Below are 27,718 nucleotides of genomic sequence, written 5' to 3' on the forward strand. Positions count from 1 at the left end.
TAAAATTATATGACAATGCCAAAGGAATGAGTAGAATCATCTTAAGGATCTGAGACATGTATAGAACCAGGAGACATATTTTACTGTTAGTCATACACAGCTAAGAAGGAAAATTTAAATGTACCTTTGGTTCCACATATCCTCTAGAAAACCTTTCTGAAAACAAATGCACAAAATTGTCTTGCATTTGTGCTTTTCTCCTAAAACACTGAATGTAAAAAAAAAATACTAATTGAGGATTCAATTTAAATGGATATAAATGCACTGTCAACACCTCAAACTAATATAACATTGTGTGCCAACTCTAAAAAAAAGAGAAACTTGGACAAAGGAAAAAAAGAAATGGATATAAATAAATTGATGTTTTATTTTATCATGTATTACTTTCATCACCATACTACATCAAAATGAGATGTAATTTTTTTATGCCTTTTAGGAATTTGGTACATTCTACAAGGTCATGGGTGCTGGTTTAGAATACAGCTAAAACACTTAAAATGAAGTTCTTTAAAATATATTCTTTCTTTCCTAAAGTCTTGCAATCATCAAACTGACTGCCTAATTACATTGAAAACAGGTTTAAAATTAAGCCGAAGTATTAAATATTGATAACCATGCTAATACATATTTTATTGAATCCCTTTCAAATGTGTGAATTTTCTTCATCCAAAGAAATACTCAAGCTCCTTGATTATCATTTCCAAAAGAGGAAAGCAAATTTGTTATTTCAAAGAAGGGAGAACTTACTATGTGTGAGTACTTTTTAGTACTTTTTACTTGTGTGAATTTTGTTATTCAAATTTCCACACAATTTATGTCATATACCAAAAGTTACATATATGAAGTTACATATTTTAACCTATATATTTAATTCTGAAAGCCAAGTTTTTCTAATTAGTAAACACATTTTTTTAATTAAAAAAAACCCCATAACTTGGTTATTTCATTTTCAAATTAAACTGATTTTTTTTCTAGACAACCTGAAATTTCAGAACAATTTTCCACTGAAAAAATATATTATAATTCCTTCTTTTGTACCTGGAGATGCTGCTTGATAAATAATCTTATCGCCTTCTCGCTCTGGCACTGCTGTGTGACAAACAGCCATCATTGTAAGAAATTCACATATTATAGGTGCAGTTGGCTGTAAGAAATAAACACATAATTCAGCCTTTTTCACCTAAACATTTTGACACTAACGATAGCAATATTACTTCATGTCTATTAAGACTGTAGCTGTAAAGCATTGAAGGTGTGAGGGTATAGACAACTAAGAAGCCAACAGTTACTATGAATGTATTTTTAAAATCATTCCTTCCTACCTGCTTTCATTAATTTTTCAAACAATTATATAAGACAACTTGGTGGTACCAAATAAAAGCAGCACAGTGAAAAAGGTAGATATAGTCAAATCCTGCCCTTAGAAGACATGAGAGAAATTCTAAAATGCTCATTTACCTGGTTCTAAATCTTGATTAGATTAAGCTTTTGGCATTTGATCTTACTAGGGTTCCACCACTTTGTTGCGGTGATGATGGCAGGATACCTCTCTGTAAAGCTTTGCCCTCCCTCTCTCTACAAATTACAACCCTAATCTGAAACATGTTTTACTAAATACAAAGATTTCGTTGAGCAATTACTATGTACAATGGATTCTTACAGCCTGAGGAAGACATAAAAGCGGATCCTTTCTGCAAGGAACTTAGAGCATATAGGAAAAAAGTAGTCAGATCTTTTATTTTTTTTAATTAAAAAACTTTTTTTTAACGTTTTTATTTATTTTTGAGACAGAGAGAGACAGATCATGAGCAGGGGAGAGGCAGAGAGAAAGGGAGACACAGAAGCAGGCTCCAGGCTCTGAGCTGTCAGCACAGAGCCTGACGTGGGGCTCGAACTCATGGACTGTGAGATCATGACCTGAACCGAAGTCAGACGCTTAACTGACTGAGCCACCCAGGCGCCCCAAGAAGTCAGATCTTTTAAATTAAACATCTTCCTGTTTGGCCCCCGATGAAAAGAAATATCAAATAAAAAATATTCTCCTATGGTCTTGGTCAAAAAACAAAACAAAACAAAAAACAACAAACTAAACGAAAGCACAACTGAAGTGATTGGAAGGGTAAATCATAACATTATTTGAAAAATCTGTTCTCAGGCTAGTACAGTAGACAAAACAGACATGGTCCCTGCTGCATGAAGCTTAACTTGTGGGAAAGAAAGAACACAGATAAATACACAAATATTTATTTATAGTGTGAAAGGACCATAAAGGAGAGAATGTGCAAATATCATGTAATGTGATTTGGGCCAGTCTGATGACGTTTGGCCTCATGAAGAACTGAGCAAGAGTTTTGCATCAAGCAGGAATCAGACATGACTGAAAAGGTCCTAAAGAAGGAAAGAATGAAGTGTGTTTGAAAAAACAGAAGCCAGTATGAGCTGGGGGAAAGAAAGCAGCTCAAGCGAGGTTGGTGATTTAGGTAGGGGCCGGACCATGTATGGCTGTGAGTTAAGAAGCCAGAGAACGGTTTTGAACAGAGAAGTGATGGAAGTGACTTCCAGTTCCATGATTCCAGTTGCCATTCACAGCAAGAACTGGAGGGGAAAAAAATGGAAGCAAGGAGACTAGCTGGGGAATGCTGGGAATCTGGACGAGGGTCGTGAAAGTGAGAAGGAAGGAAAGAAAACAAACAGGATATATTCTAGAAGTCAGTACTAATGAGGGCTGGGGTGATGAGTCAGTACTGATGAAGTTCTGGGGTGTCAACTTCAGGAAGCCATATCATTTGATCTGACAGAATTTTTATAAGTGACAATAACTTCGTAAGTCGAGCAGTCACTCTGAGCAGCAGGTACAGAGTTGGCACTGAGAGCTCTGTACTCTTACTCTGTACTCTGTACTCTTACTGTACAGAGTTGGCACTGGCCTATTGTTTTGAGCAGGTAATTCATTTCTAGCATTTCTACAGATATTCTGAAATGGTGAAGAGTGAGTTGTTTCATACAGAGTTCTATAATTATTTAATATAAGACATTTTGAAAAGACAGAATATTGATGAATAATACTATTAAAACTGAATTTCTAATAACCATGAATTTGTGTTGACCAGGTAAAAGGATTTAATAACAATAGATTTTGGTAAGTATTAAAAATGATCCTGAAAAAAAAGAATATATAAAGAGAGACGATAATCCAGAGAAATACTCATTAGCTTTCACTCATTAACAAAAAGATAATGGTTTTATGTTGCTTACATGATTATTTTGGAGGTTTTCCAACAATGATGAATCACTAAATGTTTTTTCGTCTCCAAATTGTGAGCTCTGCCTGAAGGGGAAAATAAATGGAGCAAAACTGGTTCATTGATACAAGTCATTGTTCTATTTGTGACTAACTTTTTAAATAAATCATTATGCAAACCCTTAATAGATTCAATATAGTCTGCATTTCCAGATATCAAAGATTTCATAATTGAATCATACAATATTTTCAATTATTCTAAAATGTAATGGACTTTTGCAGTATAATAAAAATAGTATTTTATAGTTCATTTTTCTGGAGTGAAATTATACTGTGGCCACATGAAGTTTAAAAACTTTTTAAAAAAGTAATAAAACTTTTAAAATACCTGGAATTTAATTTCTTCTACTCCTGTTAATTTCTTCCAGGTTTTAGAGTTTGAAAATCAAGTTCTTATAAAAAACAATATTGATTCCTTTACTTTAGCCAATGAGAAATCTTTATTTGTAGTGGCTAACATTATAGAATTATCATATGGAATATAAAAATATAAGCAATAAGCTTTTTATATATCTTATCAACATCTGTCACTAACAGATATCTGGTATATTTATGTATATATCACTTGTCCTGTGTCTATATAAGAAGAACAAATCATAAAAATATATGGGATTTTTTTGGGGTGTGGCTATCTTTGGATGAGCAAACATTTATGTACTACATATGAAATAAATGGAATCAAAATTGCATCTGTAATCTAGCTATTATTAATCTCATGGCCATGTGGTTTAATATCAAGATGTTGAGATTAAAAGAACAAGCAGCATTTAAAGTGGGAATGTCAAACCTAAAGGGTGTATTTTGCAATGGTTCAGTGAAAATATATACATCTAACCTTTTGTGCATAAAAAAAAATTCTGGAATTCACCAAGGAAAAATATGTATCCAGTAATAAATAGCTATAACCCAGAAAGCTCTTAATCACAATTTTTACAGGTTACAGAATATTATCAATGCCAATATGCCAAATAGCAAGAGTTTCATATTTTAAATCCAGCAGTTTGAAAGGAAGGAGAAATTGAAGAAAAAAAGAATTTGAAATAATGAAACATACACAGTATCAATGAAATATATTTTTCCCATAAACCAAAGGAGGAAGTTAGAACGTTTATAATAAAATACAGCTCCATTTACATGTAGTAGTTTGATCTATTAATTATGAAAATTATAATACAGTACATCTTCATTAGCATGTAGTAGTTTAGAATTCTCAAAACATCCCTAGGAGACAGAATAAACACATTACTACTTTTCCTCTAGTTTTAAAGATAGAGGGAAAAATCCAGTAACTTTTAAATGATGGGAACATAAAAAATTGACATAAGTTTTCCTCCAAATACTACCATTTCTTAAAAAGAGTTTATTTCTGAGGCTCCATAAAGTCTCCCTATTATTAAAATGTATTCATTAATGGTTGTTAGTTATACATTCCTACTTATTTGTTAGATAAATTGAAATGTCAAGGAATAATCATAGTAACATCTTGCATGCGGAGGCCTATCTTCTTTCCAAAGGATTCCAGACTAAAAGCTTTCACAAATCTGAAGATATGTCTTGTTAATCTCAACAGAAACCCTTTAATCTCATAAATCACAGTTACCATAATTGATACAACTTTCAAATGTATTTATAACAAATAACTCTAGATGTGCAATTGAAATCTTTACACGCACACATCCTACCCTCCATTTACCAATGAAGCTTCTTCTACCATGAATAATGCTAAATAAGAACTCTTCAACCAGGAAGTGGCTTCTTTTCTAAGATCATAAAAACTACAAATAAATCATCTGCTAATCCACATAGCCTGGGTTGGATAACTCAGGCATGGAGCTCTCACTACTCCTCTCTGAAATCTTACAAAACATTCACTTTTAGTAAAAGTAAACATAAAATTAGAAGGCTCATGTCATTTCAAAATAAGAACCAACTGCCTTAAAAGTAAAAGTGAGAATTTAAACTCAGTTGACAAAATTGTATGAATCAGCAAACCGCTCACAAATACAAATGTCAAGTCAACATTTTGTTAGATTTTTCCACAGAAATTTTCAAGTGGCATGAGGCACACAAGGAGACAAATTATGGTGTTTTGCAGGAAGGAATAAGATAGGGAGTGTAACATTAAGGTAAGGAGAATAAGAAGCAGGTGGCCCACAATGCCACATAAATGGTAGCTTCCTGCAGGCTTATTTAAAAACTAGGATACATTGTAAATAACTATTCCCTGAGTATACAAAAATGAAGATCCCCCAGAGCAATAAAAATTAACAGAAAATTTAGAATGTATATGGCTTCAGTCAGTACTACTTATTTTCATATATGACATGGACTATGACATTTTTTTAAAATTCAACACTCATTACAATGTTTTCTAAGGTCATTAGAAATAAAGGAAAAACACAGGTGGAGTCATACTTTTCACCTTAAACCAAATAAACCCCAGATGGATGAACAATTTAATAAAGATACTAAAGATAGGGGAAAATTTTTAAAATAACTTAGGAGTGGGAAATGCCTACGTATCACATGCGTAATTCACAAAACAAGTAGATAAATCTGACTGCATAAAATTAAATGTTTTTGCATAGCAAAAACTACTGCAAGCAAAAATCAAAAGCCAAGTGAAAAACTGGGAAAAACTGTTTCCAACTCATATAATGAAGGTCAGTTTCTGTAAAATAGAAAGAACTCCCAGAAACCAATATGACAGAGATCAACAATATGGCAGAACAATGAGCAGATGAGGAAATACGAGCGCTTTAAATACAAGCTCCGGTTTACCTGAAAATGAGAGAAATGAAATTTAAATTTATCAATTTGGCAGAAATAAAGTTCGACAATTCTGTACTGTTGTGATTATGGAAAAAGACAAATCATACCATTGGTGAGAATGAAAATTGACATAACTTCTCAAAAGGACAATTGGGTAATTTCTACCAAAATTAAAATGCATGTATCGTTTGATCCAGTAATTTCAGTTCTAGGAATTTACACTAGCTATCTACCTAGTGCAAAATGTATGTACAAATTCATTCTTCGCAGCACATTTTTTTAATAGCAAAAGATTAGAAATAACTCAAGTACTAAGAAAGATGTTGCTTTAAAGAATTGTGGTACATCCACATAACGAATACTATACAAAAACCAGGAAGCTCTTCATTTGATCTTGGACCAACCAAAAAGATGCACTGTCAAAAGGAAAGCTGGTACAAAACAGGGCGTATAGTATGCTTTGCTTTCTGTAAATACATGAGAAAAAAATACGTGCATGTATATATGTAGAACAGATCTGGAAGGATACACCTGAAACTGATTACACTGCCTGCCTCCAGGAGGGGAAATGAAGGGCTCAAAGAGAGAGAAAGGAGGAAAATCTTCCCCTCCTTATACCATTTGAATTTGCAACATGTCATTGCATTATGAACTTTAAAAAATAAAATTTAAATTAAAAATTAAAAACAAGAATAAAATCCACATCAGCCACAGCCTACACTAAATGTATACATTATGCACATACATATAATACACATGTGCACACACAGGAAGACAAAGGTAGTGTGACTATAAAGCACCAGTTTTTGAAAGGATCTGTGCCTCTGGCTTTTAAGTTTCTTTATTTTATTATATATAGAGAGACTGTGTGCATGGGCAGGGGAGAAGGGGCAGAGGGAGAGAGAGAGAATCTTAAGCAGGCTCCATGCTGAATGTGGAGTCTGATGTAGGGCTTGATCCTATTATCCTGGGATCATGACTCGAGCTAAAATCAAGAGTCAGAAGCTCAAGGGACTGAGCCACCTAGACTTCTGTACCTCCTACTTTTTTTTTTTTATAATTTTTTTTTCAACGTTTTTATTTATTTTTGGGACAGAGAGAGACAGAGCATGAACGGGGGAGGGGCAGAGAGAGAGGGAGACACAGAATCGGAAACAGGCTCCAGGCTCCGAGCCATCAGCCCAGAGCCTGACGCGGGGCTCGAACCCACGGACCGCGAGATCGTGACCTGGCTGAAGTCGGACGCTTAACCGACTGCGCCACCCAGGCGCCCCTGTACCTCCTACTTTTAAATGATGCTATCGGTTGCAAACTAAAATCGCTTAAAAGGAGATTTAATTTTTAGAAAGGACTTTGTTATTGGGACCTCATGAAGATAAAAACCTTCTGCACTGCAAAGGAAACAATCAACAAAACTAAAGGGCAACCAACAGAATGGGAAAAGATATTTGCAAATGACATAGCAAGCAAAGGTCTAGTATCCAAAATCTATAAGGAACTCACCAAACTCCACACCTGAAAAACAAATAATCCAGTGAAGAAATGGGCAGAAAACACGAATAGACACTTCTCTAAAGAAGACATCCAGATGGCCAACAGGCACATGAAAAGACACTCAACATCACTCCTCATCAGGGAAATACAAATCAAAACCACACCCAGATACCACCTCACTCCAGTCAGAGTGGCCAAAATGAACAAATCAGGAGACTATAGATGCTGGCGAGGATGTGGAGAAACGGGAACCCTCTTGCACTGTTGGTGGGAATGCAAACTGGTGCAGCCACTCTGGAAAACAGTGTGGAGGTTCCTCAAAAAATTAAAAATAGATCTACCCTATGACCCAGCAACAGCACTGCTAGGAATTTACCCAAGGGATACAGGAGTGCTGATGCATAGGGGCACTTGTACCCTAATGTTTATAGCAGCAATTTCAACAATAGCCAAATTATGGAAAGAGCCTAAATGTCCATCAACTGATGAATGGATAAAGAAATTGTGGTTTATATACACAATGGAATACTACTTGGCAATGAGAAAGAATGAAATATGGCCTTTTGTAGCAACGTGGATGGAACTGGAGAGTGTTATGCTAAGTGGAATAAGTCATACAGAGAATGACAGATACCATATGTTTTCACTCTTATGTGGATCCTGAGAAACTTAACAGAAGACCATGGGGAAGGGGAGGGAAAAAAAAAGTTAGGGAGGGAGGGAGCCAAACCATAAGAGACTCTTAAAAACTGAGAATAAACTGAGGGTTGATGGGGGTGGGAGGGAGCGGAAAGTGGGTGATGGGCATTAAGGAGGGTACCTGTTGGGATGAGCACTGGGTGTTGTATGGAAACCAATTTGACAATAAATTTAATCCTTCAAAAAAAAAAAAAGGACTTTGTTATTCAGAGTCGTGTCCAGTCAAGTCCAAGAATATGAATAAGTGATAGAATTCGGTAATACATTTGTTGGACATTGTTTTTAACCAAAGTAGTAAGACCTACTTTTCCATATGGCTCAAAATGTTTTTGAAGGCAATTACAAAGGAGGAGTTCCAAAAACATTCTGTGAAACGGCTGCATCATTGGAATAAATAAATTACCTGTCAACGTAACTACTTTCAAGACTAACACTAATTTGGATGTGTTAGATCTCATTATTATACAGTCATACCGGGAAAAATGTTTTCATGAGTCTAGCTGCTGCAGCAGAAAAAAAAAATGCCACTCATTCCATACATAATTATATACCAGAAGAAAATGAGAAAATAAGACCAGAAAATAGTACTATCTACTGATATTATGATAATACTAATAACCACAGTGAAATGACTAAGCACAAAATACAATAAGGGAATCCTTCTGGAGAATCATCTTCATTAGCATTAACTTAAAAATATACCAGAATAATGTGGGATCTATATTAAATAGTTAAGGAAAACAAATATGTTATCTGGGATTTGGTTCAAAATAATGGTGAGGGAAAGTATAGATGAAATTGGTCTTGAGTACGTTATTATTGAAGTGAGTGAATGCGTAACCTGTCTACTTTCGTTTATGTTTGAAATTTTCCACAGTGAACATTAGGAAAAGAAAAAAATGGCTATGGAAATATACAGTTTTGAAAAATAATCATATCTTAGGACTACATGAATAGCATAAGCAGAACTTTTTTTCCATTGGTAGATTTTTAATAGAAAAGAATTACTCTGTAAGGTTATATGTTAGCTTACGATACTTGGCAGTAACAAAAAAAAACCATACCAACTTTGAAGTGGCTACTGGTTGGGAAATGATCTTATCTCTGTAAACTATTTACACTAATATATTTAAGTGAGTGAAGCTACACCTGTCACCCATTATCTTTAATGTCAAGGGAATGTGTTTGAAGATACTCTCAAGAGAGTATTATAGGTTTGCCTTCAAATTCCATTAAATGTACAATCATCTACATACATTTAAGTGTTAAATATTATATGTTTTTTAAACTTGACATTTTATGGTGAATATGGTTCAAGGAGGGCAGTAAAATATATACTGGCTACAGGTTTTATATATGGAATTCAATGAACTTCACATTGAAATGTGAAGCTGTTGACAGACAGGAATGAACTTTGATTTTGGGTTTATATACTCATCTACACTCTCTAGTTTATCCTTGAAGACCAGCATCATGAAGATGTGGTCAGATGCCTGGAGCATAAGATTCAACCAGGATTACATTTTTTTTTTCTTTTTCAGGATCACACTTTTGCTCTTGGTATTACTGGCAACATAAAATCAAGTGGATGAGGTTGGGGAGATTCCACACTTATGAATGTGCAAAATTTTGCTCCCTGTGCTAACTTTTCACAAAACAGTTAAATTGTACCTGCTCTTGCCACCTTAACAAGAAAGAAAAAAAAAAGCCTGAAATGGTAAGGATATTTTGTGCTCTAAAAGCGTATGTTTTTAAAATTCTTTAAGTTCTATAGGACATAACGTGACCAGCACCTATTGTCTAACCAGGCTGGGTGAGGTTTTAACTGTGGCTTCCACATTTCCTGGTTGTGTACTTTGGGGCAAGTTACTTTGCCTAAATTTCACCAATTCTAATATGGTCACGTCAATCACAACTCTTCAAATGTGTCATCAGGATTGAATGAGAGACATCAGAGCTAACAGTCTCTGTGAGTATACTATGTCCAGACTCTATTGTAAGCACTTTAAAAACAGAACTCACTCAATATTCACAACCTCCCTATGATGTTCAAATTCTGCCAGATGAGGACAGGCAGGCAGAGAGATTAGGTGACTTTTTCAAGGGCACTGGTAGGATCAGGATGTGAACTTGGGTGGTCAGAATCCAACGTCTGCATCCTTGACCACTGCAGAAAGCCGGGACAGAACAGAGACTCAAGTACCATCTATTCTTTCATCTTTGCAGGTCTACAGGTAACTACCTGATAGATGGGGAATCTAAGCATATATTTAAAATAAAGCTCACGTTATTATCAAGGTGATAAATGCCTTCCCTATGGTTATTTTTTAAAATACTAATATTTAAGTGGAATCATGCAATTTATGCAAAATCTGGCATTTCTTAGGGTTATCTAGTTTAGAGTATCAAATAACAAATTTTCCAAAAGGGTGTTTTACAAAAAGAAGTTAACTAGATAATATACCATCCTCTCTTTCCAATAGCGATAAAAGTAATAAAACAACTTCTATTGAAAGTAGGATATTTTAGGGGCGCCTGGGTGGCGCAGTCGGTTAAGCGTCCGACTTCAGCCAGGTCACGATCTCGCGGTCCGTGAGTTCGAGCCCCGCGTCGGGCTCTGGGCTGATGGCTCAGAGCCTGGAGCCTATTTCCGACTCTGTGTCTCCCTCTCTCTCTGCCCCTCCCCCGTTCATGCTCTGTCTCTCTCTGTCCCAAAAATAAATAAACGTTGAAAAAAAAAAATTTAAAAAAAAAAAAAAAAAAAAGAAAGTAGGATATTTTAAATGACCTGAGTAAATAAACAACAATTTTTAACATTTCCATTCAATCTTAATGAAAACATGGTAATGGTAATTTCCTTCTCTTAAGAATAAATGAGCTTTCTGGGGCGCTTGGGTGGCTCAGTTGGTTAAACGTCCGACTTTGGCTTAGGTCAGATCTCATGGTTCGTGAGTTCAAGCCCCACGTCAGGCTCTGTGCCAACAGCTCAGAGCCTGGAGCCTGCTTTGAATTCTGTCTCTCTCTCTCTCTCTCTCTCTCTCTCTGCCTCTATCCTGCTCATGCTCTGTCTCTATCAAAAATAAATAAACATTAAAAAAAAAGAAATGAGCTTTCTTAGAAAAATGTATAGATTCTACACTAGTGAACAGTATTAATAGAATTATATTAATGTTACAGAAAAACAACAAATAAAAAGATAGTCAAAATTTTACTACATTCTCGAAGGATTCAACAAAAGGGAATATCTATAGCATTAAAGTTGAATTATCTACCAAAAGTAAGAAGCCTTGGAATATTTTTAAAAACGGTAAAAATTATTCAGTTGTGTGTAGGTGTTGAAATTGGAAGACGCTCCAAGCAATGAGCTTAGATGTGATGACTCATCAGTTATCACATGAACCAAACAGCTGTCTCTATCAGTATTATAGGTATGAGGTTTACTGCAAATTGTTACCAAATCTCCACTTTATTGCAATAAAATTCAAGTTGAAAAAGATTAAATAATGTTATTGGACTTCCATGCATATTGGAAATGTGGCTAAATCATAAAACACACGTATAACCTGAAAATAAAAATATAACCACTTATAAAACCACAATGTTTTCTATAGTTACCAGCACTAAAAGAACCTGTTTTCGGAAGTTTCATTGGCCACTAAATCATGATGAATTATAGAAACGGCAAAATAAACTTATACTGTTCTAAATGAAAATGTAAATCCATGTGGGGGGGGTGGTTTAAGGGAACACAAAAATCCAGAAATTAAAACTATAAAATGCCATCTTTAATTAATTCTAAAATTAATTAGATTCCAGTTAACTTTAGTCCTTGGTAGCATTAGTCTTCCAACATTTGTCCCAGACATTTAATTTTAAAAATATTCCTTTTCTAGCCCATATTCATTTAGATTTAGCAAACGAATGAAAAGATGTGAAGAGCATTTCCACTTCTTAGGTAGGTTTCAACAGCATCTTTTTTGTGGCTCTGTAGAGTACGTAAATAGCAGCAGAAGGTGGCAGTGCTGCGCTAAAAAATATCAAACTTCTTGAGTTCCAACTGAAATCAGCTAGTTCACAGCCCAGGGACCCAAAGTTGATCATTACAGACTTTATTACAGATACATAATGCAGAACTCTAGCAGGCCTAACCATTAAATTAAATGTTTGTAACATGACTAAAGGTTATGCAATAGGAAGTCAAGGATATTCGATGGATTTTAAGAAATACATACTTCATAGCATTGTTACCCTATTTTATCGATAATGCTTTTCCCCCCTGAAAGTAGTGAAATGTGTTTATCAAAACAACAAAATGCAAATCTCTTAAAGGAATCAATGAGACAGAAAGGTCCATGCAGCTTACCATTCATCAGGAGAGCAGCCATAATCCTCAGGTTCAGGGACATGGCTTCAGAAAGCAAGAGGAGGGGCAGAAAGAGAGGAAAAAATAATCACAGAAAGGCTCAAAACATAAAAGCATGAATAAAGGAAGTACTGAAAGATGGATCTTGAAAAAGTTAAGAAAATGAACTTTTAGTTGATTTTGAAAGAATGGCAGTTAGCATAGAATTAGAACATGATGATTTATGGTAACTAAGCAGGTTTACAAAATTATTCTATAACAGGAAAGCCAAATTGCCTCTTGACCATGGAATTTACTCATTTTATTCACAAAATATTCAAAAATAAATATTTCAACCTAGAGGTTTAAATACATGCTAAAACCAATGGAAAATTAATTACATGTTGTATAATCAGAATAAAGTATTTTAATTAAACAAACATGCTAATACCTAGAACAAACGATCATATTGATAAAATTTCCCAGGTACGTTTGAGAAGTAAATTTAACCACCATGAAGTAATGTGTCTTTAAACAGGTATAATATTACAGTAAAATATTGCATTTCTATAATTAAATGGAACTGCATTTTAAAAGACGAACTGATAGAATTTGTCACTGAAACCATAATTCACTCATTAAGCCATTTGTTATCTCAAACAGAACACACATTCATCAATAAGTTTAATTTCATCTGTTAGCTCATTTGAGAACCAGGAAAAGTCTGACTGATGTATTGCTTTTGCTTCAACCAGCCAGTCATGTATTTAGTCAGAAGTGGTTCATTTACTACATGACAGAGCAGATTTTCTTTCCTCTCTTCACGGATTTATTAAATTTTTATTTTCATTGTTTAAATTTTTTCAGCTTTATGGTGATATAATCAATGTATAACACTGTACAAGTTTAAGGTATACAACATGATTACTTGATACACTTACATACTGCAAAATGATTACCACCACAGTGTTAGCTAACACCTCCGTCACATGGGTACCATTTCTTCTTTTGTGGTAGGAAAAGGTAAGATCTATTCTCTCAGCAGCTAGAACAGATTTTCTCATCTCTCATTTCTTTAACGATATATGACCACTCCATATTTTTTCTTTAAATTAAATTTGTTAGGTAGGGTTTAAAAAAAATACAGAGTTGAGTACAAATGTAAAGTCACCGTTTTTGACAAATGTAACATTTCACTGAAAACTTGTGGTGTCCTTTCACTCCCTCAATGTCCATCCCACTCTCTTCACCTTTCCACCCAACTGGCTATGACATATGTGGGCCTTATCATTCCAAGGCACCTCTTCCACCTCCAAAGCATTAAACCTCCTCCAGAGCAATATGCAAGGCATAGTCATAAAAGGCAGTCCCCTCTACTCTCTATTCTCTATTCTCTCCATTCTCTCTCTATTCTACTCTCTATTCTCTCTCTCTATTCTCCTCTGGTTTACCAAAGGACTTTTGTTGATGCTTGAGAGGAAGGGCTAACCAAGCCTCTTGTGGGCTGGACTCCCAGAAACACTCTGTGGAAACTGGCTGAAGCCCAGCGCTTAAGGCAATCACTTCTCATCAACCTCAAAGCTTGGACTCTAGCCCTCCACACTATACCAGAGGAGGGCCAGTGATACCCAAGCAAAAACACCGTGCCAAGGCTCTGCCAAGTTGCACTGGTGTTGGACAGCAGTGGCCGATCTCACATCAGGAGACAGGCCGTTGCTTCTCAAGTCATACAGGTTAAATGATGCAAAGCTGAAGGCTAAGGGTCCCTCTCCCCGGTTCTGGTCCAGCCCTGGCTGAGGCTGAGCTGAGCACTATTCAAATGAGATGAGCAGTAGGAGAACCACACACCTGCTACTGAACCTGTCTGCATGAGTGTGCCCACGGCTGCTGCTCCAGCAGCTCGGCGGTGCATGTGCTATCTGGTCATTTGCTGGTGTGTGCATGTCAACACTGCTGTATCTGCCTGGTAAGCTCTTCACTTAACCAAACCCATTCTTAGATCTCAGCTCAAGTATCACTTTTTCAGAGAGCAGTCCCTGACCTGCCTGATTTGATCAAATCCCCATCACAGACTCAAATGGACCTCTGTACTGTGTTTTATTTTTGTTTGATGACTTAATTCACATCCATTAACCCCTAATTAGATCATAAACTAATTAGATTAAAAGCTGTTACATCCCCATCATCTAACAAAACGTCACATACAGAGAAGGAGATAAAAATATTTGTTCAGGTATGTAAATAAGCAAACAAATGGTGTTTACCCAGCTCTTACCATGGTGGGCGGTAAGATAAATTTGTTGGTTATAATCTAGACCTTGGGGGGAAGTTTTATGACAATTGTGCTATTTCTTGTGGTGAATCTCTTCTCAGTGTACTGATCCTTTCAGTAAACATATTGCTAAACAAAATACCATCATGTTAAGCTATTCACATATTGTATTAATATACAAAGATTGCTTTTTAAAAAATATTTTTAATGTTTATTTTTGAGAGAGAGACAGGGACAGCATGAGCGGTGGGGGAGGGGGGGCAAAGAGAGAGGAGGACAGAGGATCTGACAGCAGAAAGCCTGATGTGGGGCCTGAACTCATGAACAATGAGATCATGACCTGAGCTGAAGTGAGACACTTAACTGACTGAGCCACCCAGGCGTCCCTCCATAAAGATTGCTTTTTAGAAAATTCATTATTTACTTAAAGGGAAAATGTCAATGAAATGTTTTTAACACTGACTAAATGGCGAAGTCAACAAAAATCAGTTTAGTTTCTGTACTAGAAATTTTTTTTTAACTTTAGAGACTGTACTATGTTAAGCCTTGCCCAGCTTATCAGCTTAATCTAATAGTAAGGTCTAAATTATCAACAAAGGATTATACTTAGGACTGTATTATATATGCCGATAATATTCACTGTATAGAGAGTCCTAGACACTGAACATAGAAGCCTCTTTAGCCATTCATGGTATTTAAGTTACTATGATAAAACTGACTCATTCTCTACAGGAAGGAATTTGTGGAAATGACACTTTAACAAATGTTTAACAGTAGAATTTCTAGTTTGTAGTAAGTCAAATTTACAAATGACATCATTTTACATTTAATCAAAGAAAGATCTAATGAAACAATCTAATAAGTTTAAGCACAGTGGCAATCTGACAAAGTGGATCGCTATAAAATAATCATTATTGCTAAGCATGTACAAATCTTTATTTCGTTGCCCACCATAAATCCAATTTGGGGCAGTGGTTATGGCAAATGAGAGAAAACTTACCAAGACTAAATTCTGAAGCACTGCTTTCAGTGTTAAAAATCTTTTCACAAATCTAAGGAATGCTAGGAAAAAATTATACTTCAAGTCTTATCCTTTAAACTCATAAAAGCCAACAGAACTCATTACCTAGGGTAAAACTCATTACCCAGGGTAAAACCTAGGGTAAAACCTAGTTTTGGGGCCTTTTGTGACCCCAAAGGCATTTGTTAGTCTGTGAAAATGTGTGGTGTTCTTTGCTTTGCCACATCCTGGGGGGAAAAATACCATCCTTTCTTCTGCTGGAGTTGAAAGTGCATGTACATAATAGTTCCCCATATTGAACAAGTGTTAACACTGCTATAGTGCAAATGGGATTGCAAAACCATGTTATTTCCCCGTTTGGGTTCTGATGACCCGAGAGTGCCTGAGGAAATTCTCATAGGAAGATGGTTGACAGTAATTACTTTTCTTGCTGAGTTTGGTGGAATTAAGGAACAGTGGTGTGCCTCCTACTGTAAACACCTAAGTGTCTGAAGCCTCCCGGATCAACGACTTCATATATGAACAACTCTACAATGTTGACATTCCAAATGTCCATCAGGCTATTTGGGGGAGGGGATGCTGATGAAGCGCAATCAGGGCTAAGGATCCTAAAAGCACATACCCAATACAACATAATTATTGGAAGCAGTTTAACAACTAGCTTCACTCAGCAAGGCTTCTGGGATTCTCAGAAACATGATATATCACCCAGGAAAGAGATGTATGTCTGTTTATGTAGTTAAATTTTGCAAACAAAGAAACACCTGTGTATTTTTTTTTTTAAATTTCTAAACACGCTTTTTTGATTTTTATATCCAGAATTTTATATCTGGAAAAAAACTGTAGAGATACCGTATCTCACTATCCTCATTGTAAGGAATTTAGAACATTTGAAAAGAATTATTGATAGTTACATGGTGAGTCAGTTACAAAGCTAGGACTAGGGGTCATGTCTTATGGCTGCACCTCAGTATTAAGAGATGTTATTTTCCCAAGAAGAATTTGTCTTACTGGAAGCTTAATCTAAATTTTGACAGTTCTTAACTCTTTAAGTTTATTTATTTATTTTTGAGAGACAGAGAGAGAGCGTGAGTGCACAAGCAGGGAAGTGACAGGGAGACAGAGAATCCCAAACAGCTGACAGCACAGAGCCCTATGTGGGGCTTGAACTCACAAACCATGAGGTCATACCCTGAGCTGAAATGGAGAGTTGGATGTTTAACTAACTGAGCCACGCAGGCGCCCCAACCCTTAATACTACTTTAATATTTACCAGTCTCAACCCTACCGGGTCATATAACAGTGGTTAATGCTAATTATCATCAATGGATCCAGGAGAACCCTGCTATTTAGAACTCCTGCCTGGAAGTGTTGAAGGACTTGTTTCAAGAATAAGAAAACACTTGACAAAATGAAGGAGAGAGGCTAGACCTCATTCTAGCTTTCTGTTCTCCTAAGTTCATAATCAATAATTATTAATTTGAAGAACTTGCTTATTCAACTGGAAACCGGCAAAATAAAAAAAGGATGTCAATTATCAAACAGACCACTCTAAAAATAAATTCACTTACGAATGCAGAATTTTTGTAAAAACAATCTCCACAAATCTGTCAGCAAGTATAATTCAACAAACTATAGAATCCTGTAGAATCACAATAGGCCTTTCCTTTCTTGCCTGGGGTAACTGTGGGTCAAATACACATGACGTCACAAAACGTGGCTCTGTCTCCCCCAAAATGGCAGCTAACTAAATTACAATGCCGGTAGAATTGGTGGGGAGGAGTAAGGAGAGCCTTTTCTAGGGGAACTGGGGGAGCTCTGGATAAAGAGGAAAGATGCAAAGTGGCATCCAGCCCTGGAAACAGTGAGCACGCTTCTTAAATTAACATCCTGTCTCCGCAAGTGTGAAAAAGCCATTCAATCAAATGTCTTTTCAGCTTCAATTACACACATAGTTTGAAGCCATTTTTAGTCACTGTCTCTGCTAACCCAGAGAATATCTGCCTTCATCTACTTCTCTTTGTAGACCCTTGTACAGGAGTCACCATTTGTTTTTAGAATTTTTAACAAATGGCTATTTATTTATAATTTTAACTATGGCATTTTCAAAATTCATCCATAATTTTTATACTAGCTTACTGCTTGGAGACAGAGTGTGAATGGGGAAGAGTGGGTACAAGCCAGAAAACCCAAATGCGAGTGCCCTTGCCTGAATGGTAAAGAGATCAGTATTTCCCAGTCTCACTTGTAGATAAAGACAGTTGGAAAATCTGATAATAGGTCATGGTCAAGGTCATTCCAGACAATGAGAGTGTTTCATTTGATCATGTCCTTTTAGGAAATGTACAAATTAATTTTCTCACATTACCCTATAAAGTATTTCAAAAGGCTTTTGAATGGTTTAGGCAAACATAACTCGAAGAAAGAAAGAAATGGGTTCTAAACACATTCAAAAGAACATCGTGAGCCTGATAAATATTTCTGATGGCATTCATCACGCCCTGGATTTAAGAGTTTCGTGTCCCTACCTCCTTCCCATCATCAGAAATTTAGACTGCTCTGTGACTGCAAAGAGAGGTGGTAAAAGGAAAAAAAAAAAAAAAATCAAAGGGATAACTATCAGGGAAACAACAATATTTTAACTTGGAAACTGCCCAAGGACACTTTGCATGTTCTTACAACATTGTACTCTAACTTTATGGCAATGCAGAGGGAACTGTGTTTGTACCCCGTGACAGGAGCCAGACAGTGACCTTCAGCAACTCTAAATATGGATATACTACTGGGCAGAGCCTCCACCCCCTAGGTAATTCCAAATGACAAACAAATCCAGACTGCAACACACAAAACATACATGGCTGCTGACGTCAAAATAGGGGCTTTCAATTAAAAAAATTTCCCCTGATGAGAACTCTCAAAATGCACCAAACTATTAGCAGGAATTAAATGTATATATTCATACTCTAATTAGGGGGAAAAAACTCACCCATATGCAACTCCAGCTATGGTACACTTCTTAAACTGCATCACATTGCAGGTCAGAGTGCCTGTCTTATCAGAAAATATGTATTTGACCTAAAAAAGTGTAAAATTTCTCATTAAAATTTCAGAAGTCTTTAAAAAAATTTTTTTAATGTTTATTCATTTTTGAGAGACAGAGAGAGAGACAGCACAAGCAGGGGTGGGACGGGGGGTGGGGGAGGGAGACACAGAATCCTAAGCAGGTTCCAGGCTCTGAGCTGTCAGCACAGAGCCCAATGCGGGGCTTGAACCCACGAATTGCGAGATCATAACCTGAGGTGAAGTTGGACGCTTAATTGACGGGGCCACCAAGGAGCCCCTTCAGAAGTCTTTTTATGCTACTCTCTCACAGAAGAGGAAAATACCCCTTAAATAATTCTTTTTATCAATCTTGTTACATTTTAGGGCTACAATGAATGCTATTAACTGTACATTAAGTAATATGTTCAACTGCTTTTTTTTTTTTAAGTATTTTAGCAATGAATCATCTCATGTATGAACAGTGAAGACTATCAGGATGTTAGAAAACCCTGTAGCCATGTAGCAATCTGCTGTGATATGGTCTGAATTTCCACTAGAAAACACCACTCCTGCTACTTAACATTTATGGAGCACTAAAACCAGCACTTCTCAACATAACACACAACTACAGAAGGGGGAATAGCTTGTGCAATTAACTTCATGCAACATCTGAATGGGTAAGAAAAAGGATAATTCTGGCCTAAATGCTATTTAAAAAGTAAGACTTTGCAAATGGCAAAAAAAAAAAAAAAAAAAAAGAATTTTTCCTCAGCTAGTATGTGTAAATTGATTACGAATATACACATATATGTGAATATAGTATCAATTTTAAGTCCAAAATTCCTGTTTGATTACTTTCATACTTGGACTTACATAACATCACTGATCGATTTAACCATTTTTCTTCCTTTCTGGTCAAAAGCTACGAGCAATTTTAATAGTGAGAGTTTATAACTCAAAAACAGCCAACACTTTACTACTAACCAGATTACATACTGAAGGACATCCCTTAGTGAAATACTTTAGGTGAGAGCAAAATATGTTCTAAATAATGTTTTTAAAAAATTCATTTACTACAAATGAAAATTGATAGTTATCTGCTAACACGTACGTATGCCGATCATTCAAGCAATGGGACATTCGGAGCTGTCGATTCAGATGAAGTTGCCACCTATGGCAGAAATGACAACAAATCTGACTTCCAATTCAACACATCACTAAGAAATTTAGTTTACCTGGCCAAGTTCCTCGTTCAGATTAGATGTTCGAGCCATCGCAGCAGTGTCTGTGGGTTCATAGTGCATGTCGAGATCCTTTTTTTCAAAATAAAAGAAATTACTGAATGCAACTGGTATCAAGAGGCTGACTGAAATTTCATTTAACTCAGGAGCTATATATGTAACCACTCTCATCTCTTGCCATCACTTTACCATTTCAGTTGGTTTCCCTGAAAAGGACTCAGTATAGAATATTATATTTCCCGGTAAGGGCAGGACAGCTTGGTAGTTAGAGCATATCTCTGAAATCAGGCAATCTTAAAAAAAAATTTTTTTTAATGTTTATTTATTTTTGGGAGAGAGAGAGACAGACCATGAGTGTGGGAGGGGCAGAGAGAGGGAGACACAGAATCTGAAGCAGGCTCCAGGCTCTGAGCTGTTAGCACAGAGCCCGACCCGGGAGTCAAACTCACGAACCATGAGATCATGACCTGAGCTGAAGTCGGATGCTTAACCGACTGAGCCACCCAGGTGCCCCTGGAATCAGGCAATCTTGATTTATTATAGTTCTACCATTTTCTAGATATGTGACCTATTGTAAGGTTAAATAAGATAACGTATGTAAAGTGCTTCCTAAGGTGTCCAACACAATATAAGTCCTTAATGTAGCTAAAATAATAGCAACTAGACATTGCTCAAATAATTAAGATTGAAAGCCCCTGGAAAATTTACCTAAGAGATTCTGTCTGGTTGTACTTTCTTGGCCTAAGTTTCTGCCACTGTATATACTTGAAAGTAAAATGAGTGCCCTTCTCAAAACCCAATAAAAAATGTACAGCTTTGTACCATTTGTACTTGCATTGTTCACATAAATTATGAGGTGTGACTATTAATCTTATACAAATTAATATCTTCTACAGTATAATATTTTGTTGGCAAATCAGGGTTCACAGGTTTTCACATGTCAAACGAAAAGGACAAATCTGATCTTTCCCACATCTGCATTCCCCAAATGCTGATGGGGATCAGTTCTAAAGTAGGCTGTGTTGTTGTAGGTGCCATGTTTTAAGCAGGATATTAACCAAGTGGACAATGTTCAGAGAGGAATAAAGGAATGGGGAGTAGGTTGGAAATCAAATCTAGTAAGGAACAGAAGGATATGGGAGAAGATACCATAGGACAATAGGCATCGTAGCTGAGTTCTAATACTTTGCAAGGCTATCATTCAGAAACAAGGTTTTAGACATTTTCATAAAAGATCAGGTAGAACCAGTATCAAAGGGGAGCAATTATTCATCTCATTTCTACACAAGAAAGAGCTTTCTGGTAAGGGAAGACCTGTCAAGAATGTTATAAAATCTCTGTATAACAGAAAGGTAGTTGAAAAAAGCATAAGCCTGCTAGGTTACTCCAACATTCAAACTATGTCATTATTTGAAGAAAATATTATTTTTGAAAATCCACGTAAAAAATAATAAAGTGACTAGTTATTTGACTTTCATAATGAATCAGTTTATGATTTCTTATTGTAAGTGGGAAACCTTAATTTTAATCCTGTTTTTAACTCTATTTACACAAATTTTATTACATAATTCTTCAGCAATGTATCTCCTTGCATGAAATAAGCCATACCTGCAGCTCATTTTAGATTTCTAAATTATACTGGTCTTCTGAATAAATTAGCAATTGACTGCTGAGGCAGGTCATTCACCATGAGCAGTGGCAAAAGTATTGTCAGTTATATTTTAGAAAATCCCAATACTGTCCATTTGAAAGACTTTTATTAAAAAAAAAAATAACATCAAAAGATAGTACCAGAATTTCTCAAAAAAAAAAAAAAAGAAAAATTAAAACTTTCTGGCAGATTAAGTCTGAAGATGTATTCAATTTACATAAATTCATTAATTTTAACTGTGGTAAAATAAAATTAAGAACACATTTTATAAAGAAAATATTTAGGAAACAGATGTCCAGCACATTTTTTTCCCAAGGTTAAAAAAATTTTTTTCAGAAGAAAAAAATTAAGAAAAATTTAAGCACAGCTGAATTTGTTTACAGTATGGAAAAATAAACTACATAGATATATAAAACACGATAGACAGCCTGGTTGTTACAAATAATGAATGTGGTATTATTTCTCCAGCACTTAATCGTTGAGGAGGCTGTGAGATTTCTTTGTGAGATTTCTCTGTGAGATTTCTTTGTCGTGAGATTTCTTTGCTCTGTATCACCACCATGAGATGTTGGTAAACTGTGTTTTATCATTGTTGTGTAAGGGTCCAGGAAAATCAGCCTCAAAGAAGTCAAGTGGCTTGGCAAAGTTCACACAGCTAGGAAATACAGAGCTACAACTATAGTCTAGATATTTTAGCTCCACACCCCATGGTTCTCCTTTTCCCCAAGATCACTATGAAACCCAAAATAGGTTTCCCGGAGATCTTGTTTCCCAGAATGTCGGGTCCGTAAACTGGTGTGATTCTGAGATGAGAGATTTTGCTACTGATTTTACATGTCAAATGATTTTTGTTATAATTATATTAGAGCCATAAATATTTTGAAATGCCATCTTGTAGTCAACAAAAGGTAAGGTATAATTAAGATTTTGTTTCTGAGAGATCAAAAGACGCTATCAGGAAAAAAGACAAAATGCATACTTAGAACGATGAAAAACAATAATAATTCATATTTACCCAATTTATGAAGTATGCCTGGGTAAATTTCACCACTTCTAATGTCACCAACAAGCTGATAGGAATGAGATTGTTGAAAAGGATGATGAAGGTCAAGAAATTCAGTCCAAAATTATTAGCACCACCATCTGTTGGGGGAGGTGGGAAGAAAGTCATTTACAGTTTTTTCATCTGCATTGGCCAGAACTTTAGCGTAACAAAAATTTTCCATATCATACAACAGATGCATATAATTAGGCGGGATTCACTGTGCTGATAACATCTCCTTATTTTCAAATACATTCAGGATGGAACAGCACTATTTGTGTTCAATATGTTGTTAGTCCTGTTAAGAGCTTCATAATGGTATGAAAGAATGAAGCACTACCAAGTATTTCAAATCCTGTTCCAAATAGGAAGTTTAGAGATAGCAGGGATAGGATTGTGGGTTTATAAATGTAAAATCTCAATTGGGTAGAATCACTTTTATATAAACTCTTAAAAAAGACTTTAAAGCATGCCTGGAAAGCAATCAAACAAAAACAGCAGCAGGAAAACTAACCCAAGTAGCAAAAACAATGTAGGGCTGTACTTTAGGTAAACTACATTCTTCCACTTCAATAAAGAAAATGGAACAGCTACCCCAGACACACAAGAAACAAACTGATGGTACTCATAACAGTTCTAATGTTGAAATAGTAAATCAATGACTGTAAAAAAAAAAAAAAAAAAAAAAGTTGGAACAGCTGCAAAACTAAATCAATATAATAAAAACTGAAAAAAATCAATTTTGCTACCAGGTTTTACTAGAATTTGTTTTTGTATGTTTGGAAATTAAATATTTATTGGCAATCAAAAGACAATGCAAACTTATTTTCCAGAAATATTCAGAGATGGTACATTAATCCCATAACAGTAAAAGGATAGATGGTCCAAAAAGAACCTATTTAATAGGACTTTCCCTGAGACAGAATGACCATTAACATGGAATTTAACTGCATTCATAGGTTCAAATGAAAGTACGTTCAATTTAAACATTTTACAAGCATGTGGTTTACTTTTGGTGCTTTAAATATAATCAATCTGCTTTCTTTATCCAGATAGCTACCTAACCACCCGTGTTAAAATATTTTAAAGAATAAATGAATAACATTAAATAAAATACAAAATAACATTTTATGTTATTACAGAGTGCTCATTATATTTTTAAGAATTCTCAAATTTTAGAGACTCTAACATTTTACCTCCTTTTGTTGGAAACTGCATTGAAAAATAAAAATTAAATGCCCAGTTATCTTGGCAACAAGGTTTCCTTTTTAGGAATAATAGGAAATCTCAAGTCAGCCGTGAAATAAATACACGTTTTAATGAAAGAAAAACTAAGTACAATAGGCACTTTAATGCTTACAGTTTAGATTGAGATACCAGTGCTTTCCAGAATGCCTCCGATTCCAAATGGCTGAACCCACAGAACAGATAAGAGACATGGCAATTAAGATACAAAATAAAATCAAAATTTGTACATTTGTAATCCGTTCCACATTTGAGAGTTTAAGTGGTGGACTTGTTGAATTCTGTAAAAAGAAACAATATGAGCAATAAAAATGAGTACAGATTGATTTAGTAATGTATATTTGGTATTTTGATGAAGACGACAGAGTAAGTCACACCTCAAAATCTAGACATGAGTAGATACATGAAAATTACACAGAAATAAGCTGTCAAATGTTAACCACCTTTCCCTCCCCACCCCACCCATATCTTTATCTAATGTAAAACAATAAAAAGAGAAGGAAATGATATTCTTTTATAGACACGACTTTTGCATTGAGGCAGGCAAGATGAACAATGCATTACTTGACTACTTAGACTAGAAGCATCTAGCATCTCAGCTCTGGAAGAGAGGCAGAGAAGGTGCCTATGCACCCACAACCAGAGACCTGGAAGTTCCAAACTATGAAGACCACATTTATTTTTTTTTTTTAATTAATTTTTTTTTTTTTGAAGACCACATTTAAAGGATCTCTGGTTTCCACATTTCTGGTGACAGTTAGCAACCATCTAAGTGGCCCTGGCTGTAGGAAATGACAGACGTTTCCTCAGCTGTATTTAATGATAAAAATCATCACGATAGGTCAGTGCTAACCAAGGCATCCACAGAAGAGAAAATTAAATCTGTAATAATAGATATAAAATAATGGCTTACAGAATTTATAGAATGGCTAGGGGTGGAATCATTAATAGCAGTCCTGTCTGCCTGTTGATAATGTCTCCACGACTTTACAAAGTTATCAGAACTGAAACCAGTTTTTCATTCAGTATCTTAAAATGGTATTCCCTACCCACCTAACCAGTGAACACTCCTATTATATCCCCAGGCACATGTAAACACTAGAAGTGCGAAGACTAAAGTTGATTAAACGTGGGCTAACATTAAAAATGTTACCAAAAAATGGTCAACATTTGACTCTCAGATTCTTTTCGTTTTATGAAAAAGTGAAACCAAGTTCTAAAATTTGATCACTGTATTAAAATAAAATTATAAGACAAACACTTTAACGTAGAGCACTCGTCATTACATAGACATCTAGTATTAATCACTGCAATAGTTAGTAAATGCTGCCACGGGCCAACACACAAAATCATTAAGAGTTCATGCACTGTTGATGCCTGATGGACTTTCCACTGTTCTTGTGTGCATGAACCATTTCATAGCCCCACACACCGAAGAATGAGATTCTGAATGTATAGAGTGGGGCTCAGGAATCTGTGACAGATGGTCTGCTATGTTTCACACTACTGCATAGAGAGCTACAAATAGCACATTTTTCAAGAGAATAGGTCCAAAAAGTTTTCATAGATAAGAATCCTACCTGCATCAGCTTGGTATCATGTCCGGTGTAGACAACTATTCCATGAACCCACTGTGTGTTTCTCAACTGGGCGCCTCGAAGAAGAATCTGATCTGCTCCCAGGGGGACAGTGCTAGGACAGATCATGTTGTGACATTAGAAACACTTTCTAAAATGCTTAAGAATTCTATAGTTATTACATAGTTCCAACAAAGGTTCTGTTATTAAAATAACCCTTCTCACATTCACTTTATTTTTAGAAAAGAAGTAATTTTCCTACCAGTAAGAATAATTTTCTTACCCAAGGACAGCTGGAAGGAAGCATTCCAGTTGCTTCTCCTTAGCACCAAACCAGCCATTTCCTACAACTTCATTATCCAAGACAGTAGGCAGTATTTTAGAACTCAGAGGTTAATTTTCAAACCTATTTTAGACTCTTCCTGATTTAGTAAGTCTGTTTAGGTTTCTAAGATGTTTGGAAGTGGTGAGGTTAGGGGATCTGCTCCCCTCCCACACCTAATTAAAAACAGCTTTGTGCATAATAAAAGTCCAAATAATATACAAGGCAAGGTAAATACATAGATCTCATCATCCACTTGCATTGCCACCCCTGCCCTGCAGAGGTTAAGTCCCTGTATTTAAAATCTCTAGGATAATTTATCATATTCGAATATCAATTATCTAAGAACTATGAATAAGTTTCCAATAAATGGTAAGCATCTAATGTTTTAAAACATTCCTCTGAAATGACAGCAAATTGAAGATATCTATTCCATCTAATTTAAAACACATTTTTCATGAATAAAGGCCAACTTGAGTCTTTTGCAAGTTCTTTGTAAAACTATCCACACTGGTAAGTTGTTGGTTGACACAACCTTACACAGAGAGGTACAAGCTATCAGAGATATAGTGGGATTCTTGATGGAGATGTACTACACAAAATGTAATGGCTTAAGGATTTCTATCACTAGGTCTTCATTTTAGGAAAAAAAGCAAGAAAGAAATGTCAAATATAAAGAAAAATACATTAAAAAAAAACAACCTGGAAAAAGAAGGCAACAGTTGGTCCAAGTAAAGTCTCCGGAGAACCCAGAACTTCTTACAGAACTTCTTTGCCAGCAGAGGGCAAAGTGAGGTTGAGTCTTGCATTCCTGGTGGGCTTTCATGGTCTGTTAGGTGGCTAAAGCTAGTAGCAGCTTGGGCCTTAGACCTTCTTTCAAGAACTACCCAACGATCACTGGCTCAGGTGACATCAGTTCAGGTCATAACAGCACCTGAAGGCCTCTACTTAAGTAAGCCTTTAAGAAACGGTGTATGCCGGGCGCCTGGGTGGCGCAGTCGGTTAAGCGTCCGACTTCAGCCAGGTCACGATCTCGCGGTCTGTGAGTTCGAGCCCCGCGTCAGGCTCTGGGCTGATGGCTCGGAGCCTGGAGCCTGTTTCCGATTCTGTGTCTCCCTCTCTCTCTGCCCCTCCCCCGTTCATGCTCTGTCTCTCTCTGTCCCAAAAAATAAATAAAAAACGTTGAAAAAAAATTAAAAAAAAAAAAGAAACGGTGTATGCCAATTTAGAAAAAGACTACAGTATCTATAATTCTCATTCTTTCTGTAAACAGCATGCTTTTCAGACCCAGCTGGAAGGGAACCCTTTGTGTATATGTCTCAAGATGTTTCAGAGTTGGGAGGGGACCTTAGGCCTAAAGCACGTTTCCAAGAAATTCTTGGGAAGCTGCTAGCCTATACTTGAAGCACGTAAGTGCCAACCATTCCTCACATATACAATGAGGTACAATAGGACAACTGTCACCTTGGCATTTGTGGTATGGATTGATTGGAATTAGGTACAAACTCTTCAAAAATGAACAAAAATACTCCTTTTCAATTATGAAGATTCAACATAAGTTAGTTATTACTACATTTCATCAGAGGTGGAATTCCAAAGCTTCTGGCCTAACCCTCATCCTTAATAATGGAATCAAAGTACACATGTTCCAAATAAAGGGGCTCCAAGAGCTCTGGGTAATCACTGTAAAAGTCAAA

General features: G+C 35.9%; 1 protein-coding gene across 4 annotated transcripts in view; it reads right to left on the minus strand.

Moving 5' to 3' along the window:
- ATP8A1 (ATPase phospholipid transporting 8A1) overlaps nt 1–27,718 on the minus strand; it is a 233,808-nt gene that overhangs the window by 128,792 nt on the left and 77,298 nt on the right. For 3 of the 4 annotated variants that reach the window (XM_047092415.1, XM_047092412.1, XM_047092414.1), the window contains 8 exons: nt 25,703–25,814; nt 24,238–24,403; nt 22,851–22,978; nt 20,179–20,256; nt 18,888–18,976; nt 12,630–12,674; nt 3,256–3,328; nt 1,039–1,144 (listed from right to left, as the gene is read on the minus strand). In XM_047092415.1, coding sequence (XP_046948371.1) covers nt 1,039–1,144; nt 3,256–3,328; nt 12,630–12,674; nt 18,888–18,976; nt 20,179–20,256; nt 22,851–22,978; nt 24,238–24,403; nt 25,703–25,814 — 797 coding nt within the window. The remainder of the gene's footprint in view (nt 1–1,038; nt 1,145–3,255; nt 3,329–12,629; nt 12,675–18,887; nt 18,977–20,178; nt 20,257–22,850; nt 22,979–24,237; nt 24,404–25,702; nt 25,815–27,718) is intronic. The other variant, XM_047092413.1, reaches the window with a different exon arrangement.

This window comes from Lynx rufus, unplaced genomic scaffold (genome assembly GCF_022079265.1).
Source record: "Lynx rufus isolate CCGP_SWC_20201006 ecotype Redwood Valley unplaced genomic scaffold, mLynRuf1.p SCAF_3, whole genome shotgun sequence".
Taxonomy (NCBI): Eukaryota; Metazoa; Chordata; class Mammalia; order Carnivora; family Felidae; genus Lynx; species Lynx rufus.